Consider the following 21,292-nt stretch of genomic DNA (forward strand, 5'->3'; position numbering starts at 1 on the left):
TATGGAGACTGATTAGCCGCTGTGGCGCCCCCTAATGGGATAAGTCAAAGAAGAAGAAGAAGAGATAGATAGATAGATAGATAGATAGATAGATAGATAGATAGATAGATAGATAGATATATATATATATATATATATATATATATATATATATATATATATATATATATATATTTATAGAGGTAGTTTATGGATTTTGGGGTCTGGCTTGATCATTGTACTGTGTTTGTTTGTAGACTGATTTGCTGTTGAAAGAGTCTTTCACAAATCGTATGTTTTTCTGAATGAAAAAATTCCGTTAAATTCATGTTTATTTGTATTGTGCTTTTCACGATAGACATTGTCTCAAAGCAGCTTTACACAGATAATGCTGTAAGAAAGAATGAATAAGATGTTCTTTATAGGTGTAAGTTTGACCCTAATCAGTGACTGTGGCAAGGAAAAATCTGAGATGGCAGAAGAAAGAAACCATTCCACAGTTACATTTTACTTCACTCCACTGCTGTTTCCTTTGGCTCTTCCTGGTGTCATTTTTTAGTCTTTAAATGCTGAAAATGTTTATACGACGTTACACAGTAGAATGTTGCACCATCACTCCCATGTCAGATAAAGCTTCCTGTAGGTCTTTTATCATCTGTTTGACTTTCTGTCTAATCCTGGAAAATTAATTCTACCAGTGTAAAGTTAATTCTAACTGATAGAGTTTTTTTTATCTTGAATTCTACTGTTTAACAGCGTTCCTACAGTGGAAATTCTTATTTTTTTATTTATTTTCTCTGCTTCGTAGCCATCATTTAGGTTTAGTTCAGGTGAAGAGAAGAGCCTGTGGGGGTTAAGTGTGAGCAGAATGTTTAAAGAATCAGAAAATGTACAATTACCATATTTTCCGGACTATAAGCCGCTACTTTTTTCCCCACGCTTTGAACCCTGCGGCTTAAACAATGAAGCGGCTAATTTATGGATTTTTCTGGGTTTTTTCCCGGTTTCACAAACTTCAAGCCAAAAAACTAAACCCCATAACATTAGACCAATGAAATTGCAGAACGGGTTGAAACTCTTTATATTAAATCAGATGCGCTCCCACTGAATCGGGCCGCACCACATCATAAATATGGATGATGTTCCTCTGACGTTTGACCTGCCGCTCACTCGGACTGTCTACAGGAAATGAGAATCATTCGTCACACTGAAAACACACTTCACCTGTGTTCTGAGCTGCACGGCATCGGGAGAAAAGATTCACTGATGATGATTTTTAAACGCACGACGATGCTAAAAGATAAACTCCAGAGAGAAATAGTTGTGAAAGGAAGGAGGAAGACAGTGAACAATGACTTTCTTGGTAGACTACTGTTTAGATACAAGCCGTGTAACAGACACTGTCTTTCATTAAAGCCTGTGTAAAGTTCATTAGTTTCAGTGTATGAGGATGTTCAAAATAAAAATCTTTGTCAAAATCAGTGGGTGCGGCTTATATATGGGTGCGTTTAATAGTCCAGAAATTACGGTAACACACTTTTTCTAAGGAATGTTTATTAATAATAAAAACGTGTGACCTTATTAGTCATTAGTCAAGTTAACTATTGACTGAGAAATATTCAAATATAACTGCATTAACATTCACAGAAATTAATTTGTCTTTCTGTCCCAGTATGGAGATCTGTGATAGCAGGAGAAACATCACAATGTGTCCTTTATGTGATGGAGTTTGTGGTTTCTGGAATCTGAGCACCGCATGTGGAACAGCGAGAGCCAGTCACCTGTTTGACAATCCAGCCACCGTCTTTTTCTCCATTTTCATGGCCCTGTGGGGTAAGAACACAGACACACACTCACACACACACACACACACACACACACACACACACACACACACACACACACACACACACATATTTCATATCTAACAGTAATGAGCCAAGGCTTTAAGGGAAATGTGCTTTATGTTCGTCATGTTCCAGGTGAGAATGTGCATCATTATTATGCAGCTTTGTAATAAAGGCTGAGTTTAAATTAGCTTCTTTTCATCATTTATTCTTGACATGTGATCATGTCTGAAATTAAAAAGTTAATAATTGATAATATCTCCCTAATTTTAGCACTTTTATTTCCTGCAGCAGAAGGTGTAATAAGAAATGCCAATATTTCTGCTCGTTTATTAAATTCCTCACGTTACTCAGGCCCTCACTCAGTTTGAATAATCATTTTATGTTTGGATTTAAAGATGCAGTGTTTCTGGAAGTTTTTCTGCAAATTTTTCTTGAGCAAAAAGACAAAGTTTACATTTTGTGATGTAATGAAGCCACAAGAACTTACAATGCGAATATTGTTTCCTGTCTTTGAATTGTTTGTGAGTTTTTTGCCGGGGTCTGTTTAAATGTTACCATTTTTTCCTCTTTTTCATAAAAAATTTTGCATTATCATTTTGATTTTGTGTATTTTCCACTTCCTGTCAGCTGCATTCTCTTTTCTTTTTTTTCCTTTTTTTTATGAACGCTTTTCTGTATTAAAGTAGCAAATGTAGGCCATTACTGTGTAAAAGTAATCTAAATAAATCTTTACACTAAGGTACGTCATTTATCTAATATGGCAAGCATTTAGCTGCTTCAGTGTGTGGCGTGTGGAATGTAGTGTCTTTCTCCGTCACTAGTAATAATTTTAATTGTGAGAAGTGTAAGTTTGTTAGCACTTTGCTGCAAAAGATCCTTGCATTAGAGAAGCACATTCATATTCCAGAGAAGGTTAGTGAGAGTGGGAGCGGTTCAGGTTCTGGATGCTCTATGTGAAGTTAGCAATCCCGCAACTCTGGCATTACAGACAACACTTTAGACACCATGTTCTCTTTGCTAGATTAGAAAATGATGCTGAAGTTAAGAGAACAGCTCTCTCCTGTCACTTATCTGACTGATCATTTTTAGTTTGTTGATGTAAATAGTGAGTTTTGTACAATTACTAATTTAAAGTTAGGTGTTTCCCCAAATTTTTTTAGGCCCACTGCTTTCTTCTTTATATATAAGAATTAATTATGAACATGGCATTAGCGTCTATTGTTTTGCTGATGATACACAGTAAATTTGAAAAGTTCATTGAAAGAATTTCTATAACTGCGGGTGTTTGTAAGGGGAAGATCTGTTTCTTCTCCTTCTATAGCCTATTGAATGAAATAGGTGTGGCAGATAATAAAAGACCAGAAGTTTGCCGTGGTACTGAGGTGCGAGATATTCAGCTTTTCTACCTCAATAATGCTGTTTAATTAAAAATGGGTGATTTAGTGTAGGTCTTAATGTGTTGTGTGTGTGTGTGTGTGTGTGTTTCAGCTGCATTCTTCATGGAGCATTGGAAGCGGAGGCAGATGCGTTTGAACTATGAATGGGACCTGACAGGATTTGAGGAGGAGGAGGTGATATCACACCTCAAAAACTACAAAACAATACATTTATCTCACAGTTACATGAAATATATACACACATATAACATATAACTTTTATTAATACAAAAATGTTAAGTTGTAATACTATAGTTTATTTTCTAGCATAGAATATTATAAACTTTAATAGTTGTTCTTTTTTTCATATAAATATAATAATAATATAATAATAATAATAATAATAATAATAATATAAATAGGTGCATTGCATAAATTTGTAATAAATAATAAATATAAATGTAATGATTTATTTTATCACCCCTCCCCCTCTGGTGTGTGTAGGAAGCACAGAAGGTTTGAAACGTTTTCAGTTTTAACACCTCTTTAATCTTCTGTCCATTTTTTCCTCTCAGACTTTTCCTCTCGCTCGTGTTCACACACACGCTGTTAAAAATCACCAATGCTGTCTCTGAAACACCGATACACACTTCTTTACAAATGCTCTGAAACACTCGCATGCATTAACACACACACACACACACACACACACACTAATCCTAGTGCTGGATTGTGTGTGTTTGTGTGTGTGAGAGAGAGAGAGAGAGAGAGAAGGAAGCCTCTGATTGTTTCTCCTGTTTCAGGATCACCCAAGAGCTGAGTACGAGTTCCAAGTCATGCAGAAATCCCTGAAGCGAGAACAGAACAAGTCCAAAAAGGTCAAATGCAATTATTTACAAGCAGTATGGATGTGCTCTAACAACCTAATACATATGTTTGGCAGCTTTTTTTGATTAGTGAGGGTGGAGCCTCACCCTGGTTTAGCCCTGCCCACTTTATAGTAAAAGGGGAATAAATGTGTTTGTGTTTTATAGTCACAAATATTCAGACTTCAGAAGTGAATAAGTTTAAAAGTCATACATTTTAATAACAAACCTTCACAGGATAATAATAAACTTAAATAGAAGAAAATATTAAATTCAGTTGATACAAATACATGTTTATTTCAGATTCTTTTCTCTGAAGATGATTATTTTCTTCTTTAGGCAGAGAATGAGAAGTTGACGTGTAAAGACCGATGTCCTGCTTATATGACGAATTTAGTGATGATGCTTTTAATGGTGAGTCTCTCTCTCTCTCTCTCTCTCTCTCTCTCTCTCTCTCTCTCTCTCTCTCTCTCTCACACACACACACACACACACACACACACACACAGGTACAATGAAAACCAATTGCACAAAGTTTGTGGATTGATTATCATTATTCTTACAATCACACTGGTTTTCATTTAAATTAAATGAACTTTACTACATAGATATTACTATTAATAATATAATTTTACTCTGTAGAGAGTTAAATCATGGCCAAAACCTGTATTTTCAGTAGAAACCCTTCTCCTGGACACTATATAGCCCACTCCATATCAGCAGAGACCCCTACAGGTGTTAATGCTTTACTTTATGTATTGGACATTCAAAACCTTTGCATGAGTTAAATAGCAAAGAGTCACAAGACCTCAGGTTTGAAACAACGTCATGTTTGTCTGTCAGTTTTTTCTGCTTCTAACATCAACTTTGAGGACAAAATGTTCACTTGCTGCCTAATAAATAAATCCACTCACTAACAGGTGCCATGATGAAGAGACAGTAAGTGTTATTCACTTCACCGCTTATAATGTCCCAATGTTATAATGTCATTATGTTATGCCTGATCTGTGTAAGTCCAATATCCACAACATCTGTAAAATAATGGCTTATTAGTGTATAGTACGTTTAGTTTTTGTAATTTATAATGACTAACAATAAAAAAATATATTTTTATATGTTAAACAGATTGGTGTGACATTTGCAATTGTCTTCGGTGTGATTTTATACCGAATTTCCACCACATGGGCTCTGCACATGAGCTCAAATCCGACAACACGCTCCAATGTTCGTCTCACTGTCAAAGCCACAGCAGCCATCATCAACCTAGTGGTCATCCTGATCCTGGACGAGGTATACGGTGCGGTAGCACGCTGGCTAACTACACTGGGTCAGTTTCCACTTCTTCAATATATTAATATACGAATATATAAATATAATGTGAATACTGAAAAATACTGTGTTACACTTCCTGCTCATTGTGATTAAAGCTATGGCAGGTTATATTTCATGCTGCTTTTTATTTACTGGATTAAAATCAGATTGTGTAATTTGTGTTATGATGCAAAAACTAGTATTCGAGTGTTACAGAAAAAAGGCCAATCAAGTTAACAATAGGAGTGCAGCAGTGGCTGAATATAACCCTAACCCTAGTGTCTGGTAGTACCTATCAAACATTCCTCATCATGGAGTAAGAGCTGTGATAAGTAAGTGAGTGATTGGTGTGATGAGTGAGTGAGTGAGTGAGTGATGAGTGAGTGAGGGGTGTGATGAGTGAGTGAGGGGTGTGATTAGTGAGTGAGTGAGTGAGTGAGGGGTGTGATTAGTGAGTGGGTAAGTGAGGGGTGTAATTAGTGAGTGAGTGAGTGAGGGGTGTGATTAGTGAGTGGGTGAGTGAGGGGTGTGATTAGTGAGTGAGTGAGTGAGGGGTGTGATTAGTGAGTGAGTGAGGGGTGTGATTAGTGAGTGAGTGAGTGAGGGGTGTGATTAGTGAGTGAGTGAGGGGTGTGATGGGGTGTGATGAGTGAGTGAGTGAGGGGTGTGATGAGTGAGTGAGTGAGTGAGGGGTGTGATGAGTAAATGAGGGGTGTGATGAGTAAGTGAGTGAGGGGTGTGAAGAGTGAGTGAGTGAGGGGTGTGAAGAGTGAGTGAGTGAGGGGTGTGATAAGTGAGTGAGTGAGGCGTGTGATGAGTGAGTAAGTGAGGGGTGTGATGAGTAAGTGAGTGAGTGGTGTGAGGTGAGTGAGTGAGTGAGGGGTGTAATGGGTAAGTTAGTGAGTGAGTGAGTGAGGGGTGTGATGAGTAAGTTAGTGAGGGGTGTGATGGGGTGTGATGAGTGAGTGAGTGAGGGGTGTGAGTGAGTGAGTGAGTAAGTGAGGTGTGTGATGAGTAAGTGAGTGAGGGGTGTGATGAGTAAGTGAGTGAGGGGTGTGATGAGTGAGTGAGTGAGTGAGGGGTGTGGTGAGTAAGTAAGTGAGGGGTGTGATGAGTGAGTTAATGAGGGGTGTGATGAGTAAATGAGTGAGGGGTGTGATGAGTGAGTGAGTGAGGGGTGTGGTGAGTAAGTGAGTGAGGGGTATGATTGAGTGAGTGAGTGAGGGGTGTGATGGGGTGTGATGAGTGAGTGAGTGAGGGGCGTGATGAGTGAGTGAGTGAGTGATTGAGTGAGTGAGGGGTGTGATGAGTAAGTGAGTGAGGGTGTGATGAGTAAGTGAGTGAGGGTGTGATGAGTGAGTGAGGGGTGTGGTGAGTAAGTGAGTGAGGGGTGTGATGAGTAAGTGAGTGAGGGTGTGATGAGTAAATGAGTGAGGGGTGTGATGGTGAGTGAGTGAGTGAGGGGTGTGGTGAGTAAGTGAGTGAGGTGTGATGAGTAAGTGAGTGAGTGAGGGGTGTGATGAGTGAGTGAGGGGTGTGATGAGTAAGTGAGTGAGGGGTGTGATGAGTAAGTGAGTGAGGGTGTGATGAGTGAGTGAGGGTGTGATGAGTAAGTGAGTGAGGGTGTGATGAGTAAGTGAGTGAGGGTGTGATGAGTCAGTGAGTGAGGGTGTGATGAGTGAGTGAGTGAGGGGTGTGAGTGAGGGGTGTGATGAGTGAGTGAGTGAGGGTGTGATGAGTCAGTGAGTGAGGGGTGTGGTGAGTGAGTGAGGCGTGTGATGAGTGAGTGAGTGAGTGAGTGAGGGTGTGATGAGTAAGTGAGTGACGGGTGTGATGAGTAAGTGAGTGAGGGGTGTGATGAGTGAGTAAATGAGGGGTATGATGAGTAATTGAGTGAGGGGTGTGATGAGTGAGTCAGTTAAGGGTGTGATGAGTGAGTGAGTGAGTGAGTGAGTGAGTGGGTGAGTGGGTGAGTGAGTGGTGTGATGATCACCGGAGTGATGTCCTTGTCTGAGTCCTGGGATGGAGCGATGTCCTCAGCTGGACTCTGAAGCAGAGCAAAGTCCTTGGCAAGGTCTTAGGGCTGAGGGGGGCATCATCAGTGATGATCTGGGTTAAAGTAACATCCTTGGTGAGGTTTGGGGGCAGAGGGACGTCTTCAGCGACTCTTACAGCCAGATATAGAGGCTGTGTAATATTCTTCATTGGGCAGGAAAAGTGGGTGGGGTTCTCGGCACAGCAAGCAGACCGGGTGACTTTGGCGGTATTATGTGGCAGGGTGACGCTGCCAGTGGGGCTCTGGGCTGAGCAACATCACTATTGGGGCTTCAGGACATGTTCTAATTTTATAAAGAAACCTGCAAGAGTGATTCAGTTTTCTGGCGCTATACAAATAAAATTGAATTGAATTAAGTTAAATTGAACAACACAATTTTCCTAGGAGTTTAGAGTCACTCGGTTCTGTTGCACAGTTGGGTCAGAAGCAAGTTTCTATAAAAAACAGTCACAGCAAAAACTAGATCATGTTGTTAGGAAATACAGCACTTAAGCCTTTCCTGGTTGTTTTTGATAGACTGACTGTTAGCCAACAGAATGCTAGGCATAGAGAGAGACGGTTAGGATACATTTATTGAAGTGCAGAAGGTCTCTTTTGGTATTTGCAGACATCGCTAAAATGGACAGCTAAATAAAGTCTTATTTAGGGTGATATTTAAAGCTTTATTGATGTTGGTGTAATTAAAGTGATCAATGTTTTCAACTTTTTTTCTCTTTATCATATTGATGTTTACATTTGCAGAGGTGCCGAAAACAGACAAAAGCTTTGAAGAGCGACTGATCTTCAAAACATTCATCCTAAAGTTTTTTAATGCATTTACTCCAATTATTTACATCGCCTTCTTCAGAGGGAGGCGAGTGTCACACTGTTAGCATCATCATTATTATTATTATTATTATTATTATTATTATTATAAAGATGTTTATTTTCTGGTCATCCTGCAGGCTTGTTGGTCGTCCAGGCAGCTACATTTATGTCTTTCAATCCTACCGAATGGAGGAGGTGAAAATGTTACACACTCGCACATACAGTCTAATGACACAACAAAAACAATAATGTAAATGTCTGTGTGTGTGTGTGTGTGTGTGTGTGTGTGTGTGTGTGTGTGTGTGTGTGTGTGTGTGTGTGTGTGTGTGTGTGCGCAGTGTGCACATGGTGGTTGTCTGATGGAGCTCTGCATTCAGCTCAGCATTACCATGCTGGGAAAACAACTCATTCAGAACAACCTGTTTGAGATCGGCATTCCGTAAGTACACACACACACACACACACACACACGCACGCACACACCATAACACCCATAACATGAAAATACACTGCTTATTATTGTGTAGTTTCCTGTTGCTTATACTGAAGACTGGAAACTCTGAAGGTGTGTGACACAAAGACTTTTTCCTCAAACTATTCCAGAACAGGGTGATGCAGAGTGAATGTGTGTGTATATATATGTGGATATATATATATATATATATATATATATATATATATATATATATATATATATATATATGTGTGTGTGTGTGTGTGTGTGTGTGTGTGTGTGTGTGTGTGTGTGTGTGTGTTTTACACAGCAAACTGAAGAAGCTGATTCGCTACATTAAGTCAAAACGCAGTGCATTTCAGGAAGAGGAGCGAGAAAAAACACTGCAGCGCTATGAGACTGACTTTTTCCTTGAACCATTTTCAGGCCTTACACCAGAGTACATGGAAATGAGTAAGTGTGTGTGTGTGTGTGTGTGTGTGTGTGTGTGTGTGTGTGTGTGTGTGTGTGTGTGTATGGCATCAAGGTAAAGATATCCACTAATAATAATACATCTATAATTCATCTATTAGGATTATAGTTGGTGTGTATTTTGTGACTTTTTTTTTTTTTTACTTATTTAAAAAGGATAATGTAGCTGTAAAAATTATATAACTATAAAAATGCAGTATTTTATTATATTAAACATGTTTTCTTTTGTGTCAGCTAGATGAGGATCATATAAAACTTTATTCAGGAGTACTAACTTTTAATGGTTTATACTACCTTACAGAACTTGCCCTGGCTGGAAAGCTCCTGCACTTCACCTGTATATAAAGCCCACACAGTTTTTAAAAATGTATTCCCACAAAAGAGACTGAAAAAAAAAACTGTAATTTGTAATTGTATGTAATGCTTTGTGTATTGTATGTAAAGTTTATTTTTGTTGTGTGCAGTTATCCAGTTTGGTTTTGTGACACTGTTTGTGGCATCGTTTCCATTGGCACCACTTTTTGCTTTGCTCAATAACATCATTGAAATTCGCCTTGATGCCAAAAAGTTTGTAGCAGAGCTCCGGAGGCCAGTGGCAGCACGAGCAAAAGACATTGGTGTGTATCGCTTACCATATGACTGCTTCATCTTGAAATGAAAAAAACTTAGTTTCATTTAAAATTTGCTAATGTCATTTTTAGCAGGATGAAATACAGAATTCTTCAAAACATTGCAGTTTAGTAGCATTTTGTTTTAAATTTACTAATTTCATTATAGTGTTGTAGCAGAAGTAGACAAGATACAGAAAGTTAGCAGTAGTAGATTTTGTGTCCTAAAACCGCATTAATATATTTGTACTGCTTTTTGATTTCAGGTATCTGGTATAACATTCTCAGAGGTGTGGCAAAAGTTGCAGTTATTGTCAATGTAAGCATTCTTTAATTTTTTTAATAGTTTTTTTAATAGTTTTTAATACAAAAATAATAATAATAATAAAATAAAAAAAGAATCTGACCTCAAGCCTACTTGGCGCTCTGGAAAAGGGTGTCTGCTAAATGCCGCAAAATGTAAATATGAATGGTAAATCAATACCAATAGCCAAACAATAACAATATTCTTTAATGGTCAGCCATTCATTTTATATGCAGTCATTGTCTCAGATAAATGTCTGTAGGAATCTAATTTCTCATGATATCTTCATTCAATTTCAAATATAAACTCATGAGACATTTGATTTGAATTTATATTCATGGTACTCCATCATTTATAACTTTCTATAACTTATTATCCTTTAAACAATATTAATATTTGAATGTTTGACAGTAAAGCTCAAAGTGTCCTCTTTTTTTAGATATTTATTATAATTGTGTATGTAGCCCACTTTTATTAAGAACTATTAACAATCAAATATTGATGCTTTATGCAAAAGCATGTTTATTATTCATGAAACCGAACTCAACATAAAGCATGAAGACAAAATATTATTGTAAATGTTTTAAAGTACTAATGGTGTTTTAAATTATGTGAATTATCAGGACACTAATCGGAACTGTTGCTATGTTTTCACACGGACAGTTAATTAGGTGATACCGGAGAAACTGTACCACTTCTAACTTTCATACGGATTACAGAATCAGATAATATTTGTATTCGATGTGAATTTGTTTATTTAAAAGTAGACTTTTCAAGATTTCTACACATACATGTATTTTGTCTGTGAGGCAAATATTCACACAGATTCAGGGTGTTTTATTTATGTGTCTGTGAAGAGAGATGGCAGAGAGCACCCCTGTCTGTTTTCTTTATTTTACAAAGGCACAGCGTTTGTTATTATGAGTGTGCACATATAAAAGTAGACCCTTTAGATTCAAATGATGTATTGCTCTTATCTGTATGATCAAAAAAGAGAGTAATTTATGTTTGTTTCGGTGTTATAAGGAAAAATGCCACAAAACGCACCAGTGCGTTTTTGTCGACCCCCCAGAGGGATAATTGTGTGCAACATTATGGATTTCGGTGCTGATTTAAGACTTGGTGCATCAGTAAAACAAATGTTTACTTATTACAAATATTTTTTTGGTGGAGCTTATTTATTTATTTTTTATATCTGAGCAAAGACATTGTGAAGAAATGTGTTGCGCTGAGGGTTTTAATTTCGCATTTTTTATATTTCTTTATATATATTTTTTTATTTAAAATGGTCCAACAGAAATGTGTGCTGCATTTATCGTGCGCTAATAAATCCAGTGCCTTTAAAATTTATTTGCATTTTGACAGCCTTAATTGTGTCATGGTGCGAGCGAAACAGAAGGCGGAAGCCGGAGTACAGCTCGCTCGGGTTTTAATGACCAGAACGAGAGAGAGAGAGATACACACAAGCACGCACACACGCGCACACACACACACACACGCGGCAGTCCTTCGGTTGAGAGAGAGTCCGAGGTGCGCTTTGGGAAAAGCGTAGCTGACCCGAGATGCACGGGGAGGAGAAGTGCAGCCAGTACGGGATTCTGGAGTCCGAATGGGACGGATGAGAGGAATCCTGTGTGACAACCGGAACGCGCAAACATAACCCGCACGCGAAGTCCAACACATATAATAACAAACGGAGTGAATGTGAGTGAGGGGTTTATGTAGGAGCGGGGTGGAGTGATGATGAGCTTCAGGTGTGCCTCGTTAAACCTGGAGCTTCAGAGAGAGTGGAGACATGAGTGATGATGAGCTCCAGGTGTGCGTGGTTTAAACCTGGAGCTCCAGGGGGAGTGAAGGCATAGAGAGCCTGGAGCTCTAGGTAAAGCGAAGGCATAGAGAGCCACCAAAGGGGGCATGGCAGGTGAATCCCTGACATTACCCCCCTCCCCAGCGGGCGCCCCAAACCACTGATGCCCGGAGGGCCAGGGCATTCGGAGGAGGACCTCGGTGTCCGTCCAGGGTCGAAAGGGCCCTGGTCAGAACCGCCTGCAGCAGAGACTGGGGACGGAGAGACGTCTTCAGCGGAGGTCGGAGGTGGAGAGACGGCTCCGGCATAGGACAGGGACCAAGCTGCGCCCGCAGCGGAGTCCAGAGGCCGAGCGACCTTCACAGCAGAGACCAGAGACCGAGTGACGCACTCGGCGGCAATCAGGGGCAGATTGATGCCCACTGGGGAGGTCTGGAGTGAAGTGATGTCCAGCACGGAGGACGGGGTTGTAAAGATGGCCTCCCCAGAGTGAAGCGACGTCTTCGGCGGAGACCTGGACGGAAGGGGTGCCTATCACGGAGGTCAGGAGCAGAGCTACGTCCACAGCGGAGATCGGATACCGCGTAATGCACTTGTTGGAGATCGGGAGCAGAAAAACCTCCTCGGTGGTGTCCAGAGGCCGAGCTACGCCCACGGCGGAGATGAGGAATGCAGTGACGCCTTCGCCAGGTCTGTGAGCAATGGCGACGCCTTCAGAGGTACTCGGAGGTGTGGCTTTGTCCGGAGAGGAGCCCAGAGGTGAGACGTCTCCTGGAGGGGGACGCTGAGAGGGGGTGTGGCGCTGCCGAGCGTGGCCGAGAAATGGCTGTGAGCTTCCGGGTTTTCCCGGAGGCGGAGCTTGGCTGCCGCTTGAGTGTGGCCGAGCGAACCCGACCTCCGATGTTCGGTTCGCGCTGGGACCACGGCGGTAATCTGATAATTTTCCTGCTTAAATTTTTTTTTAATCCTTCTCAGGAGGTTCGTTATTCTGTCATGGTGCGAGCGAAACAGAAGGCGGAAGCCGGAGTACAGCTCGCTCGGGTTTTAATGACCAGAACAAGAGAGAGAGAGAGATACACACAAGCACACACACACACGCGCGCACACACACGCGGCAGTCCTTCGGTTGAGAGAGAGTCCGAGGTGCGCTTTGGGAAAAGCAGAGCTGACCCGAGATGCACGGGGAGGAGAAGAGCAGCCGGTACGGGATTCTGGAGTCCGAATGGGACGGATGAGAGGAATCCTGTATGACACCGGAACGTGCAAACATAACCCGCACGCGAAGTCCAACACATATAATAACGAACGGGGAATGAATGAGAGTGAGGGGTTTATGTAGGAGCGGGGTGGAGTGATGATAAGCTTCAGGTGTGCCTCGTTAAACCTGGAGCTTCAGAGAGAGTGGAGGCATGAGTGAGTGGAGTCTGTGGTGTGTGAGAGACAGGAGATGATGCACCAGTGGATTAAAAAGGAGCACAATGACAGAAAATATGTTGATGTGCTGAAAACAGTGCAATGAGAAGAAAAATATTGATCATGTCTCCAAATAGATAAAAACTAAAGTAATGAGTCTGTTTTGAAAATGTAAGAAGTAAAAAGTACAGATATTTGTGTAAAAATGTAATGAGTAAAAGTAAAAATGTGTTTGAAAAATAAATAGTGAAGTAAAATCCTGATACCAGAAAAATCTACTTAAGTACAGTAACAAAGTGTTTGTACTTAGTTACTTCCCACGTCTGACCTGAGGCCTCTTCACCTCACCTTCATCACTACCTTGTTACTAACATTCAACAAATCTCCACAAGCACACTAATCTAGTGAAACATCTTCCCAGTAGAGTGGTGCATATAGAGGTTATAGAGTACATGAAAGTTTTGGTTATATTCTTCACCTTCTTATTCTTTTTTTTTTTTTTTATCTTTTTCTTCTTCATATTTGTCTTTTCGTTCTTATTAATGTTGTTTCTTTGCTCACATTTTCCTTCATTCATAATTTTGTTAGTTTTTATAGATAAGCAAATCCTTTCCTCTCATGACCCATTTTAAAATAAAACACCAAACTTGGTCAGTAAGAATTGAACCTTGTGTCTGGAATATTTTATTTACTATACTGTAGGGTATTTTATCATCCTGGAAGTTCCAGTCTTCTCTTTTGTTCCTGTGTTAACATTCATGACATGCTGAACTTGGAATTTCGATTATTTAATCTGCAGAAATGTTATCTTTTATTTATACGTTTCCTACTGAGTTAAAACACTTGCATTTATTTTTATTTCTGTTTGAATATCACGCTGCCCAACTTTAATCCAAGCACATCTTTCGAAACACCGCTTGATAGGACTTTTAGGGGATAATTTTTTTGACAAGTTTTTGTTCTACTTGTTGTACAATGCAGTTATTGTCTGAATATGACGTCTTGGACTTCACTTAGAAAATCACTGAGAGTAAAAACTAAAACAAGTACAATAAAATAAAAATCAGGATTATTTTTGTGCTTTACTTTTCTTTATATTTTTATTTCAGTATTTTTGTATTCACAGTAAATGTTTTATTTATATATATATATATATATATATATATATATATATTTATCCAATCATATTTATTTTGTACATTAAAACATTTACAGTAAAAGACTTGGATCCAAACTAATTTGAGTCATTGAATACAGCAATAATTGTCATATTTAATTCGTGACAGAAACAAAACACGTTCTGCATGATACGTACCGCTGATACATACTGATCAGAGGTCAAAATCAAGAAAAGGGTTAGAGATATGAAGATGGGAAACGTCATTATATTTAATGTGATACAAATGCAGTGTATTAATGATGATTCATGTGTTTTTAAAATATCTGTCAGGCCTTCGTCATCTCCTTCACATCAGACTTCATCCCCCGGCTGGTGTATCAGTACATGTACAGCACTGATGGCTCCATGCATGGTTTTGTTAATCACACGCTCTCACACTTCAACGTCAGTCACTTCCAGAATGGCACAGGGCCTGTTGACTTGCTCTATGCTGATTTTCAGGTGGAAATCTGCAGGTAAACTTAAAATTGATGCTTTTTAATCATAACTAATCTCACTTACTTTTACTTACTCGCCTCCTTTTGCTTATACTCGCCTCTTCTTGCTTTCTCTCATTTATTCTCACTTATTCTCACTAATTTTCACTTACATTCACTCCCTCTTCCTTACTCTAACTTATACTCGCCTCCTCTCACTTCCTCTCTCTCTCTCTCTCTCTCGCTCTCGCTCTCTCTCTCTCTCTGTGTGTGTAGGTATAAAGACTACAGAGAACCTCCATGGTCATCAACTCCATACCAAGTCTCTAAAGAGTTTTGGGCCGTTTTAGCTGCCAGACTTGCCTTTGTCATCGTCTTTCAGGTCTGTGTGTGTGTGTGTGTGTGTGTGTGTGTGTGTGTGTGTGTGTGTGTTGTTTAGTGTTACTTTGTCTGTATGTTTGTGTGTGTTGTATGTGTCGGAGACCATAAACACTTACAGTGGTGTGAAAAAGTGTTGGCCCCCTAAACCTAATAACTGGTTGGGCCCCAAAGTCTTCATTTTGTTTTTCTTCAGCCATTTAGATCAGAACCCAAGTTCGCTTCAGCTTGAGGTCACGAACTGATGGCTGGTCATTCTGCTTCAGGATTTTTTGGTAAACAGCAGAAGTCATGGCTCCATTTTTCACAGCAAGTCTTCCAGGTCCTAAAGCAGCAAACCAGCCCCAGACCATCACACTACCACCACCATATTTTACTGTTGGGATGATGTTCTTTTTCTGAAATGCGGTGTTACTTTTACGCCAAATGTAATGGGACACGCACCTTCCAAAAGTTTTATCTCGAGTATTTTTCCAAACGTCTGGAGGATAACCAAGATGTTTTCTGGCAAAACTGAGACGAGCCTTTATGTTCTTTTTGCTCAGCAGTGGTTTTGGTCTTGGAACTCTGCCATGCAGACCATTTTTTCTGAGTCTCATTCTTATTGTGGAGTCATGAACACTGACTGTAACTGAGGCAGGTGAGGCCTGAAGATCTTTGGATGTAGTTGTGGGGTCTTTTGTGAGCTCTTAAATGAGTCGTCACTGTGCTCTTGGGGTAATTTTGGTCCACTCCTGGGAAGGTTCTCCACTGTTCCATGTTTTTGCCATTTGTAAATAATGGCTCTCACTGTGGTTTTCTGGAGTCCCAATGCTTTAGAAATGGCTTTAGAACCTTTTCCAGACTGATAGATCTCACTTACTTTCTTTCTCATTTGTTTCTGAATTTCTTTGGATCTCAGCATGATGTCTGGCTTTTGAGGATCTTTTGGTCTACTTCACTTTGTCAGGCAGGTCCTATTTAAGAGATGTCTTGATTGTGAACAGGTGTGGCAGTAATCAGGCCTGGGTGTGGCTCAGATGTGATAAACCACAGTTTTAATAGGGGGGCAAACACTTTTTCACACGGGGCCATGTAGTTTTGGATTTTGTTTTCCCTCAATAATAAAAACCATAATTTTAAAACTGCATGTTGTGTTCACTTGTGTTCTCTTTTACTAATATTTAAATTAGTTTGATGATCTGAAACATTAAAGTGTAAAAACGTGCAAAAACAATCAGGTACCAACACTTATTTACACCACTGTAGCTCTTTTCATATGTGTGTAAACTCCAGAAATATTGACACCCTTACAAAAAATTATGTTAAATCCGTGACTTGTATGTAATGACATTTGAATCTGTTTTAAATGATGAATTTTTCTGTAAATTTTTTATTTATTTTATGATTTTGTTTGCTGCATTATTACTGTGTTGCTTTGCATTTGTGTTTGTGGTGCGTAAAATTATTAATCTGATTCCCAGCAGAATCGGAGTTCTGAAACCTACATATAACCCACATAATTGTGCTTCAGTTGATTGTGTATAACCTCCTAATTACAATGTTGTATAATGCTGATAAAAAACTGCATTTTAAATTAATTTACTTTTAGAAAATCTATTTTTCCAAAGGTACAGTTTTATGCAAAAGTTTAGGAACCCCTGACAATGTCCATGACTTTCATTTATAAATATCAAATCAAATCAAATCAAATTTTATTCATCACATACACATACATACAGGGTACGACATGCAGTGAAATGCTTTATACGACGGTCCGGCATGAGGGGAATAGGATGGGGAAAAAGAAAAGAAGCAGATAAATAAAGTATAAAAACTATATAAAATTAAATATAAGAATATAAGATATAAAGGATATATAAAGATATGTATGTGAAACAAGGAGAAAAATGTATATACAAAAAATTCTTATGGCAGTAGACAGTGAAACAGTAAACAATGTGTAACAAAGTGTAAACAATAGACAATTTTAGTGGTGGGTTGTCCATAAAGTGTCCGTGTGCAGTATGGTGTGGTGTAAATTGTCCATAAAGTGTCCGTGTGCAGTATGGTGTGGTGTAAGGGTCCGTAAGTGTCCGTGTGCGGTATGGTGTGGTGTAAAGTGTCCATAAAGTGTCCGTGTGCGGTATGGTGTGGTATAAAATAAATAAATATAAAGTGCACTTTGCTGTGCAGGTCCAGAGTTTAAAGTGTCGTGGTGCGAAAGGTGAGGTATGTACATGTACAAATATTTGGATGTTTGGATCAGCAATTTTATTTTGATCTATCAAATAACTGAAGGACAGTTATTAAAGTAGGGAAATAAGGTTTATTGGATTAACAGAAAATGTGAAATATGCATCAAAACGAAATTAGACAGGTGCATAAATTTGGGCACTCCAACAGAAAAATCACATCAATATTTAGTAGAGCCTCCTTTAGCAGAAATAACAGCCTCTTCCTGTAGCCTTTAATGAGTGTCTGGATTCTGGATGGTTGTATTTTGGACCATTCCTCCTTACAAAACATCTCCGGTTCAGTTAGGTTTGATGGTTGCCGAGCATGGACAGCCCGCTTTAAATCACCCCACAGATGTTCAATGACATTCAGGTCTGGGGACTGGGATGGCCATTCCAGAACATTGTACTTGTTCCTCTGCATGAATGCCCGAGTAGATTTTGAGCAGTGTTTTGGGTCACTGTCTTGTTGAAATATCCAGCCCCGGTGTAACTTTAACTTTGTGACTGATTCCTCAACATTATTCTCAAGAATCTGCTGATATTGAGTGGAATCCATGCGACCCTCAACTTTAACCAGATTCCCAGTACTGGCACAGGCCACAGAGCCCCACAGCATGATGGATGCTCACCCAAACTTTACTGTGGGTAGCAAGTGTTTTTCTTGGAACGCTGTGTTCTTTTGCCACCATGCATAACACCCCTTGTTATAACCAAATAACTCAATCTTTGTTTCATCAGTCCACAGCAGCTTATTCCAAAATGAAGCTGGCTTGTTCAAATGTGCGTTTGCATACCTCAAGCGACTCCGTTTGTGGCATGTGTGCAGAAAAGGCTTCTTTCGCATCACTACCCCATACAGCTTCTCCTTGTGCAAAGTGCGCTGAGTTGTTGAACAATGCACAGTGACACCATCTGCAGCAAGTTGATGTTGTAGGTCTTTGGAGGTGATCTGTGGGCTGTTTCTGACCCTTCCCACCATCCCTAACCTTTGCCTCTCCAATATTTGATGTGGCCTGCCACTTCTGGCCTTAACAAGAACTGTGCCTGTGGTCTTCCATTTCCTCACTATGTTCCTCACAGTGGACACTGACAGCTTATATCTCTGTGATAACTTTTTGTAGCCTTCCCCTAAACCATGATGTTGAACAATCTTTGTTTTCAGGTCATTTGAGAGTTGTTTTGAGACCCCTATGTTGCCACTCTTCAGAGGGGAGTCAAAGAGAACAACAACTTGCAATTGGCCACCTCAAATACCTTTTCTTATGATAGGATGCACCTGTCTATAAAGTTCAAGGCGTAATGAGCTCACCAAACCAATATTGTGTTCCAATTAATCAGTGCTAAGTAGTTAAAGGTATTCAAATCAACAAAATGACACGGGTACCTAAATTTATGCACCTGTCTAATTTTGTTTTGATGCATATTATTTCACTACTGAAATATTACTGTGTCCGTCAGTTATTTGATTGATCAAAATGAAATTGCTGATCCAAACACCCAAGTATTTATAAATGAAAATCATGGACATTGTCAGTGGTTCCTAAACTTTTGCACAAAACTGTACATATCTGGATGCCAATCATTATTGTGTACATGCTTTTGCTAGAAAATATTCTTTTTCAATTAATAAAGTTGTTTATTTTAACAGGGTGGCAATAATTCTGAAGCTTATTTTAAAGTGTTATAAATCTGTCGATGTTGTCAAAGCTTCTCTTTCTCTTCCTCTCACACTCACATGTGCAGAACGTGGTGATGCTTATGAGCGACATTGTGGACTGGATTATCCCAGACATCCCTAAAGATATCAGCGTTCAGATCCACAAGGAGAAGATTCTGATGGTGGATTTGTTCATGAAGGAGGAGAAGGGGAAGAACTTGAACATTGGAGATGAGAAAGCAAAAGAAAACAACCTGAAACACAGTCCTGTCCTCCACCCAAGACCGCTCACACACACTCAGAGCAACTGCTACTAATGTGTGTGTTTGTGTGTGTGTTTGTGTGTGTGTGTGTGTGTGTGTGTGTGTGTGTGTGTGTGTGTGTGTGTGTGTATATGTGTATATGTGTATATGTGTCTGTGTTTGTCATGACATTCCACAGATTAGTCTTTTGTTGGTCTTTGGAGAATTTTGTTATTTATGAATTACATTGGTTACTTGTTAAGTTAATTAATCACATTCATCCCAATTACCATGTGACAGTCCTATGAGTCGGGGAGGTGAACTGATCATTGGATTTGCAGACAGAGACAGAGATCACTTTCTTCACTTCCGTGGGATTGAAGCCCCTCATCAGCTGTCTAAAGGATCACTAATTGTTTTTATAAGGAATCGGTGTAAAAGAGGTTTGGAGTTATGATTATAAGGTTTATGATTGTTATAATAATAATTTATTTATTAGTCTCCAGTGAACACTTTATGCTGAGAATTGTTGTGGTTAATATGAAAAAACATTCTTATGTTCAGTCTTAAATTTTAAGAAATAAATTAAATGAACAATGCAGAAGGAAATTTCTCACACTTCTGAAGTGTCTCTATTAATAAATCCATCTTCATCAGGGATCATCATAAGTCTATAAACTCTGAGAATAGAGTAAAAAAAAAGTACAGAAAATGTAAGTGATGTAAGTAGTGCATAAAGAGTAGGGCAGAGGGGTAGTAGGGTTTCATGGCTGTAGTGCAGTACGATTGCAGGGCTGTAAGACTGAAGGGTTGCATATTTTATATGAAGACATTTAGTTAAACAGTGTTTTCACTGCAGTATTTTTTTTATTGAAGATGGATGTCACATTAACTAAACTTTTTAAATATTATTTTATATTAACTCAAATTTTAAGATTGTCATGATTACATTTCAGATAGAATTTCAAACTTGTTTGGGAGGTTCCTGGCCTACAGCTCACAAAGTATCTAGCTTTTTTGAAGAAAAAGGTTTGTACAACAAAAATGTAAATAAATTATAATTAAGTCTTCTACTTCATTATTATTTATTTAAATTTTTGTTGTATATGGAAAGTTAATTACAAAACTGTTTATTATTAATTAGTAAAATAATTATCAAATTGAAAAGTACTACAATTAATCATTAAGCAAAATTAACTTTCACCTTTGGGCTTCAGGCCAAACCCTCACCTAAAACTGATGCTAATTAATTTTTAATTTTTCCTAAAGATTCTACATTAATAATAATGTCATTTTATTTAGACTTTTTGGCATTAAAACGGTGAAAGCCTGGAATAACACCTGTGTAAAGCAGGAAATCTTACACACTTTCATTTGTTTTTTATCCAATTAAGTGGTGTCAGGCGCTTAAAAAAAATCCATTAAGACTTTATAAAGGCTCTTTTTTTCCCCTTTTTTTTTTTCTTTTTAAAGGAGACTTATGTTTACATGTATCATGTGTCTATACTGGATGTGAAGTAATAATCCCACATTTCTTTGTTTAATGGCCTTATCAAAAAATCTCAGTGTACATTAGGGATCTTTTATACAGTAGTACATTATATTTAATCATACTGCAATGTATTGAGTCTTAAACTTTTAATTAGAGAATTCTATAATAAACCTGCAATAGAAACATTTTTGTAACAAAATTACAAATAAACTATTAAACAAACCTGTGGTCTTGTGGACTGTATGTGACTGTCAATATAACTGATGTTTTACTGTGCAATCTTCCACAGAGAAAGAAAAATGAGTAACCAATTGCATTAAGCTGCTGCCCTAAACAAGGTTCTTTCATAGGTAGAACAGTTTTGTGCTGTTGTGTGTAATTTTTCTAAATGTTAAAAAGTCAATAA

The 21,292-nt window shown here is 38.7% G+C and overlaps 1 protein-coding gene across 7 annotated transcripts in view; it reads left to right on the forward strand.

Moving 5' to 3' along the window:
* Window positions 1-20,003, forward strand: part of LOC124386371 (anoctamin-1) — a 54,970-nt gene extending 34,967 nt beyond the window's left edge. For 5 of the 7 annotated variants that reach the window (XM_046850169.1, XM_046850170.1, XM_046850174.1 and 2 more), the window contains exons 12-26: window positions 1,652-1,812; window positions 3,318-3,400; window positions 3,710-3,721; window positions 4,009-4,083; window positions 4,411-4,485; window positions 5,197-5,398; window positions 8,180-8,291; window positions 8,383-8,440; window positions 8,584-8,684; window positions 9,010-9,152; window positions 9,635-9,787; window positions 10,045-10,097; window positions 14,753-14,937; window positions 15,175-15,280; window positions 19,239-20,003. In XM_046850169.1, coding sequence (XP_046706125.1) covers window positions 1,652-1,812; window positions 3,318-3,400; window positions 3,710-3,721; window positions 4,009-4,083; window positions 4,411-4,485; window positions 5,197-5,398; window positions 8,180-8,291; window positions 8,383-8,440; window positions 8,584-8,684; window positions 9,010-9,152; window positions 9,635-9,787; window positions 10,045-10,097; window positions 14,753-14,937; window positions 15,175-15,280; window positions 19,239-19,469 — 1,750 coding nt within the window. In that variant the 3' untranslated portion in view covers window positions 19,470-20,003. The remainder of the gene's footprint in view (window positions 1-1,651; window positions 1,813-3,317; window positions 3,401-3,709; window positions 3,722-4,008; window positions 4,084-4,410; window positions 4,486-5,196; window positions 5,399-8,179; window positions 8,292-8,382; window positions 8,441-8,583; window positions 8,685-9,009; window positions 9,153-9,634; window positions 9,788-10,044; window positions 10,098-14,752; window positions 14,938-15,174; window positions 15,281-19,238) is intronic. The other 2 variants (XM_046850172.1, XM_046850173.1) reach the window with 1 other exon arrangement.
* The last annotated feature ends 1,289 nt before the right edge of the window (window positions 20,004-21,292 follow it).

This window comes from Silurus meridionalis, chromosome 5 (assembly GCF_014805685.1).
Source record: "Silurus meridionalis isolate SWU-2019-XX chromosome 5, ASM1480568v1, whole genome shotgun sequence".
Lineage (NCBI taxonomy): Eukaryota > Metazoa > Chordata > Actinopteri > Siluriformes > Siluridae > Silurus > Silurus meridionalis.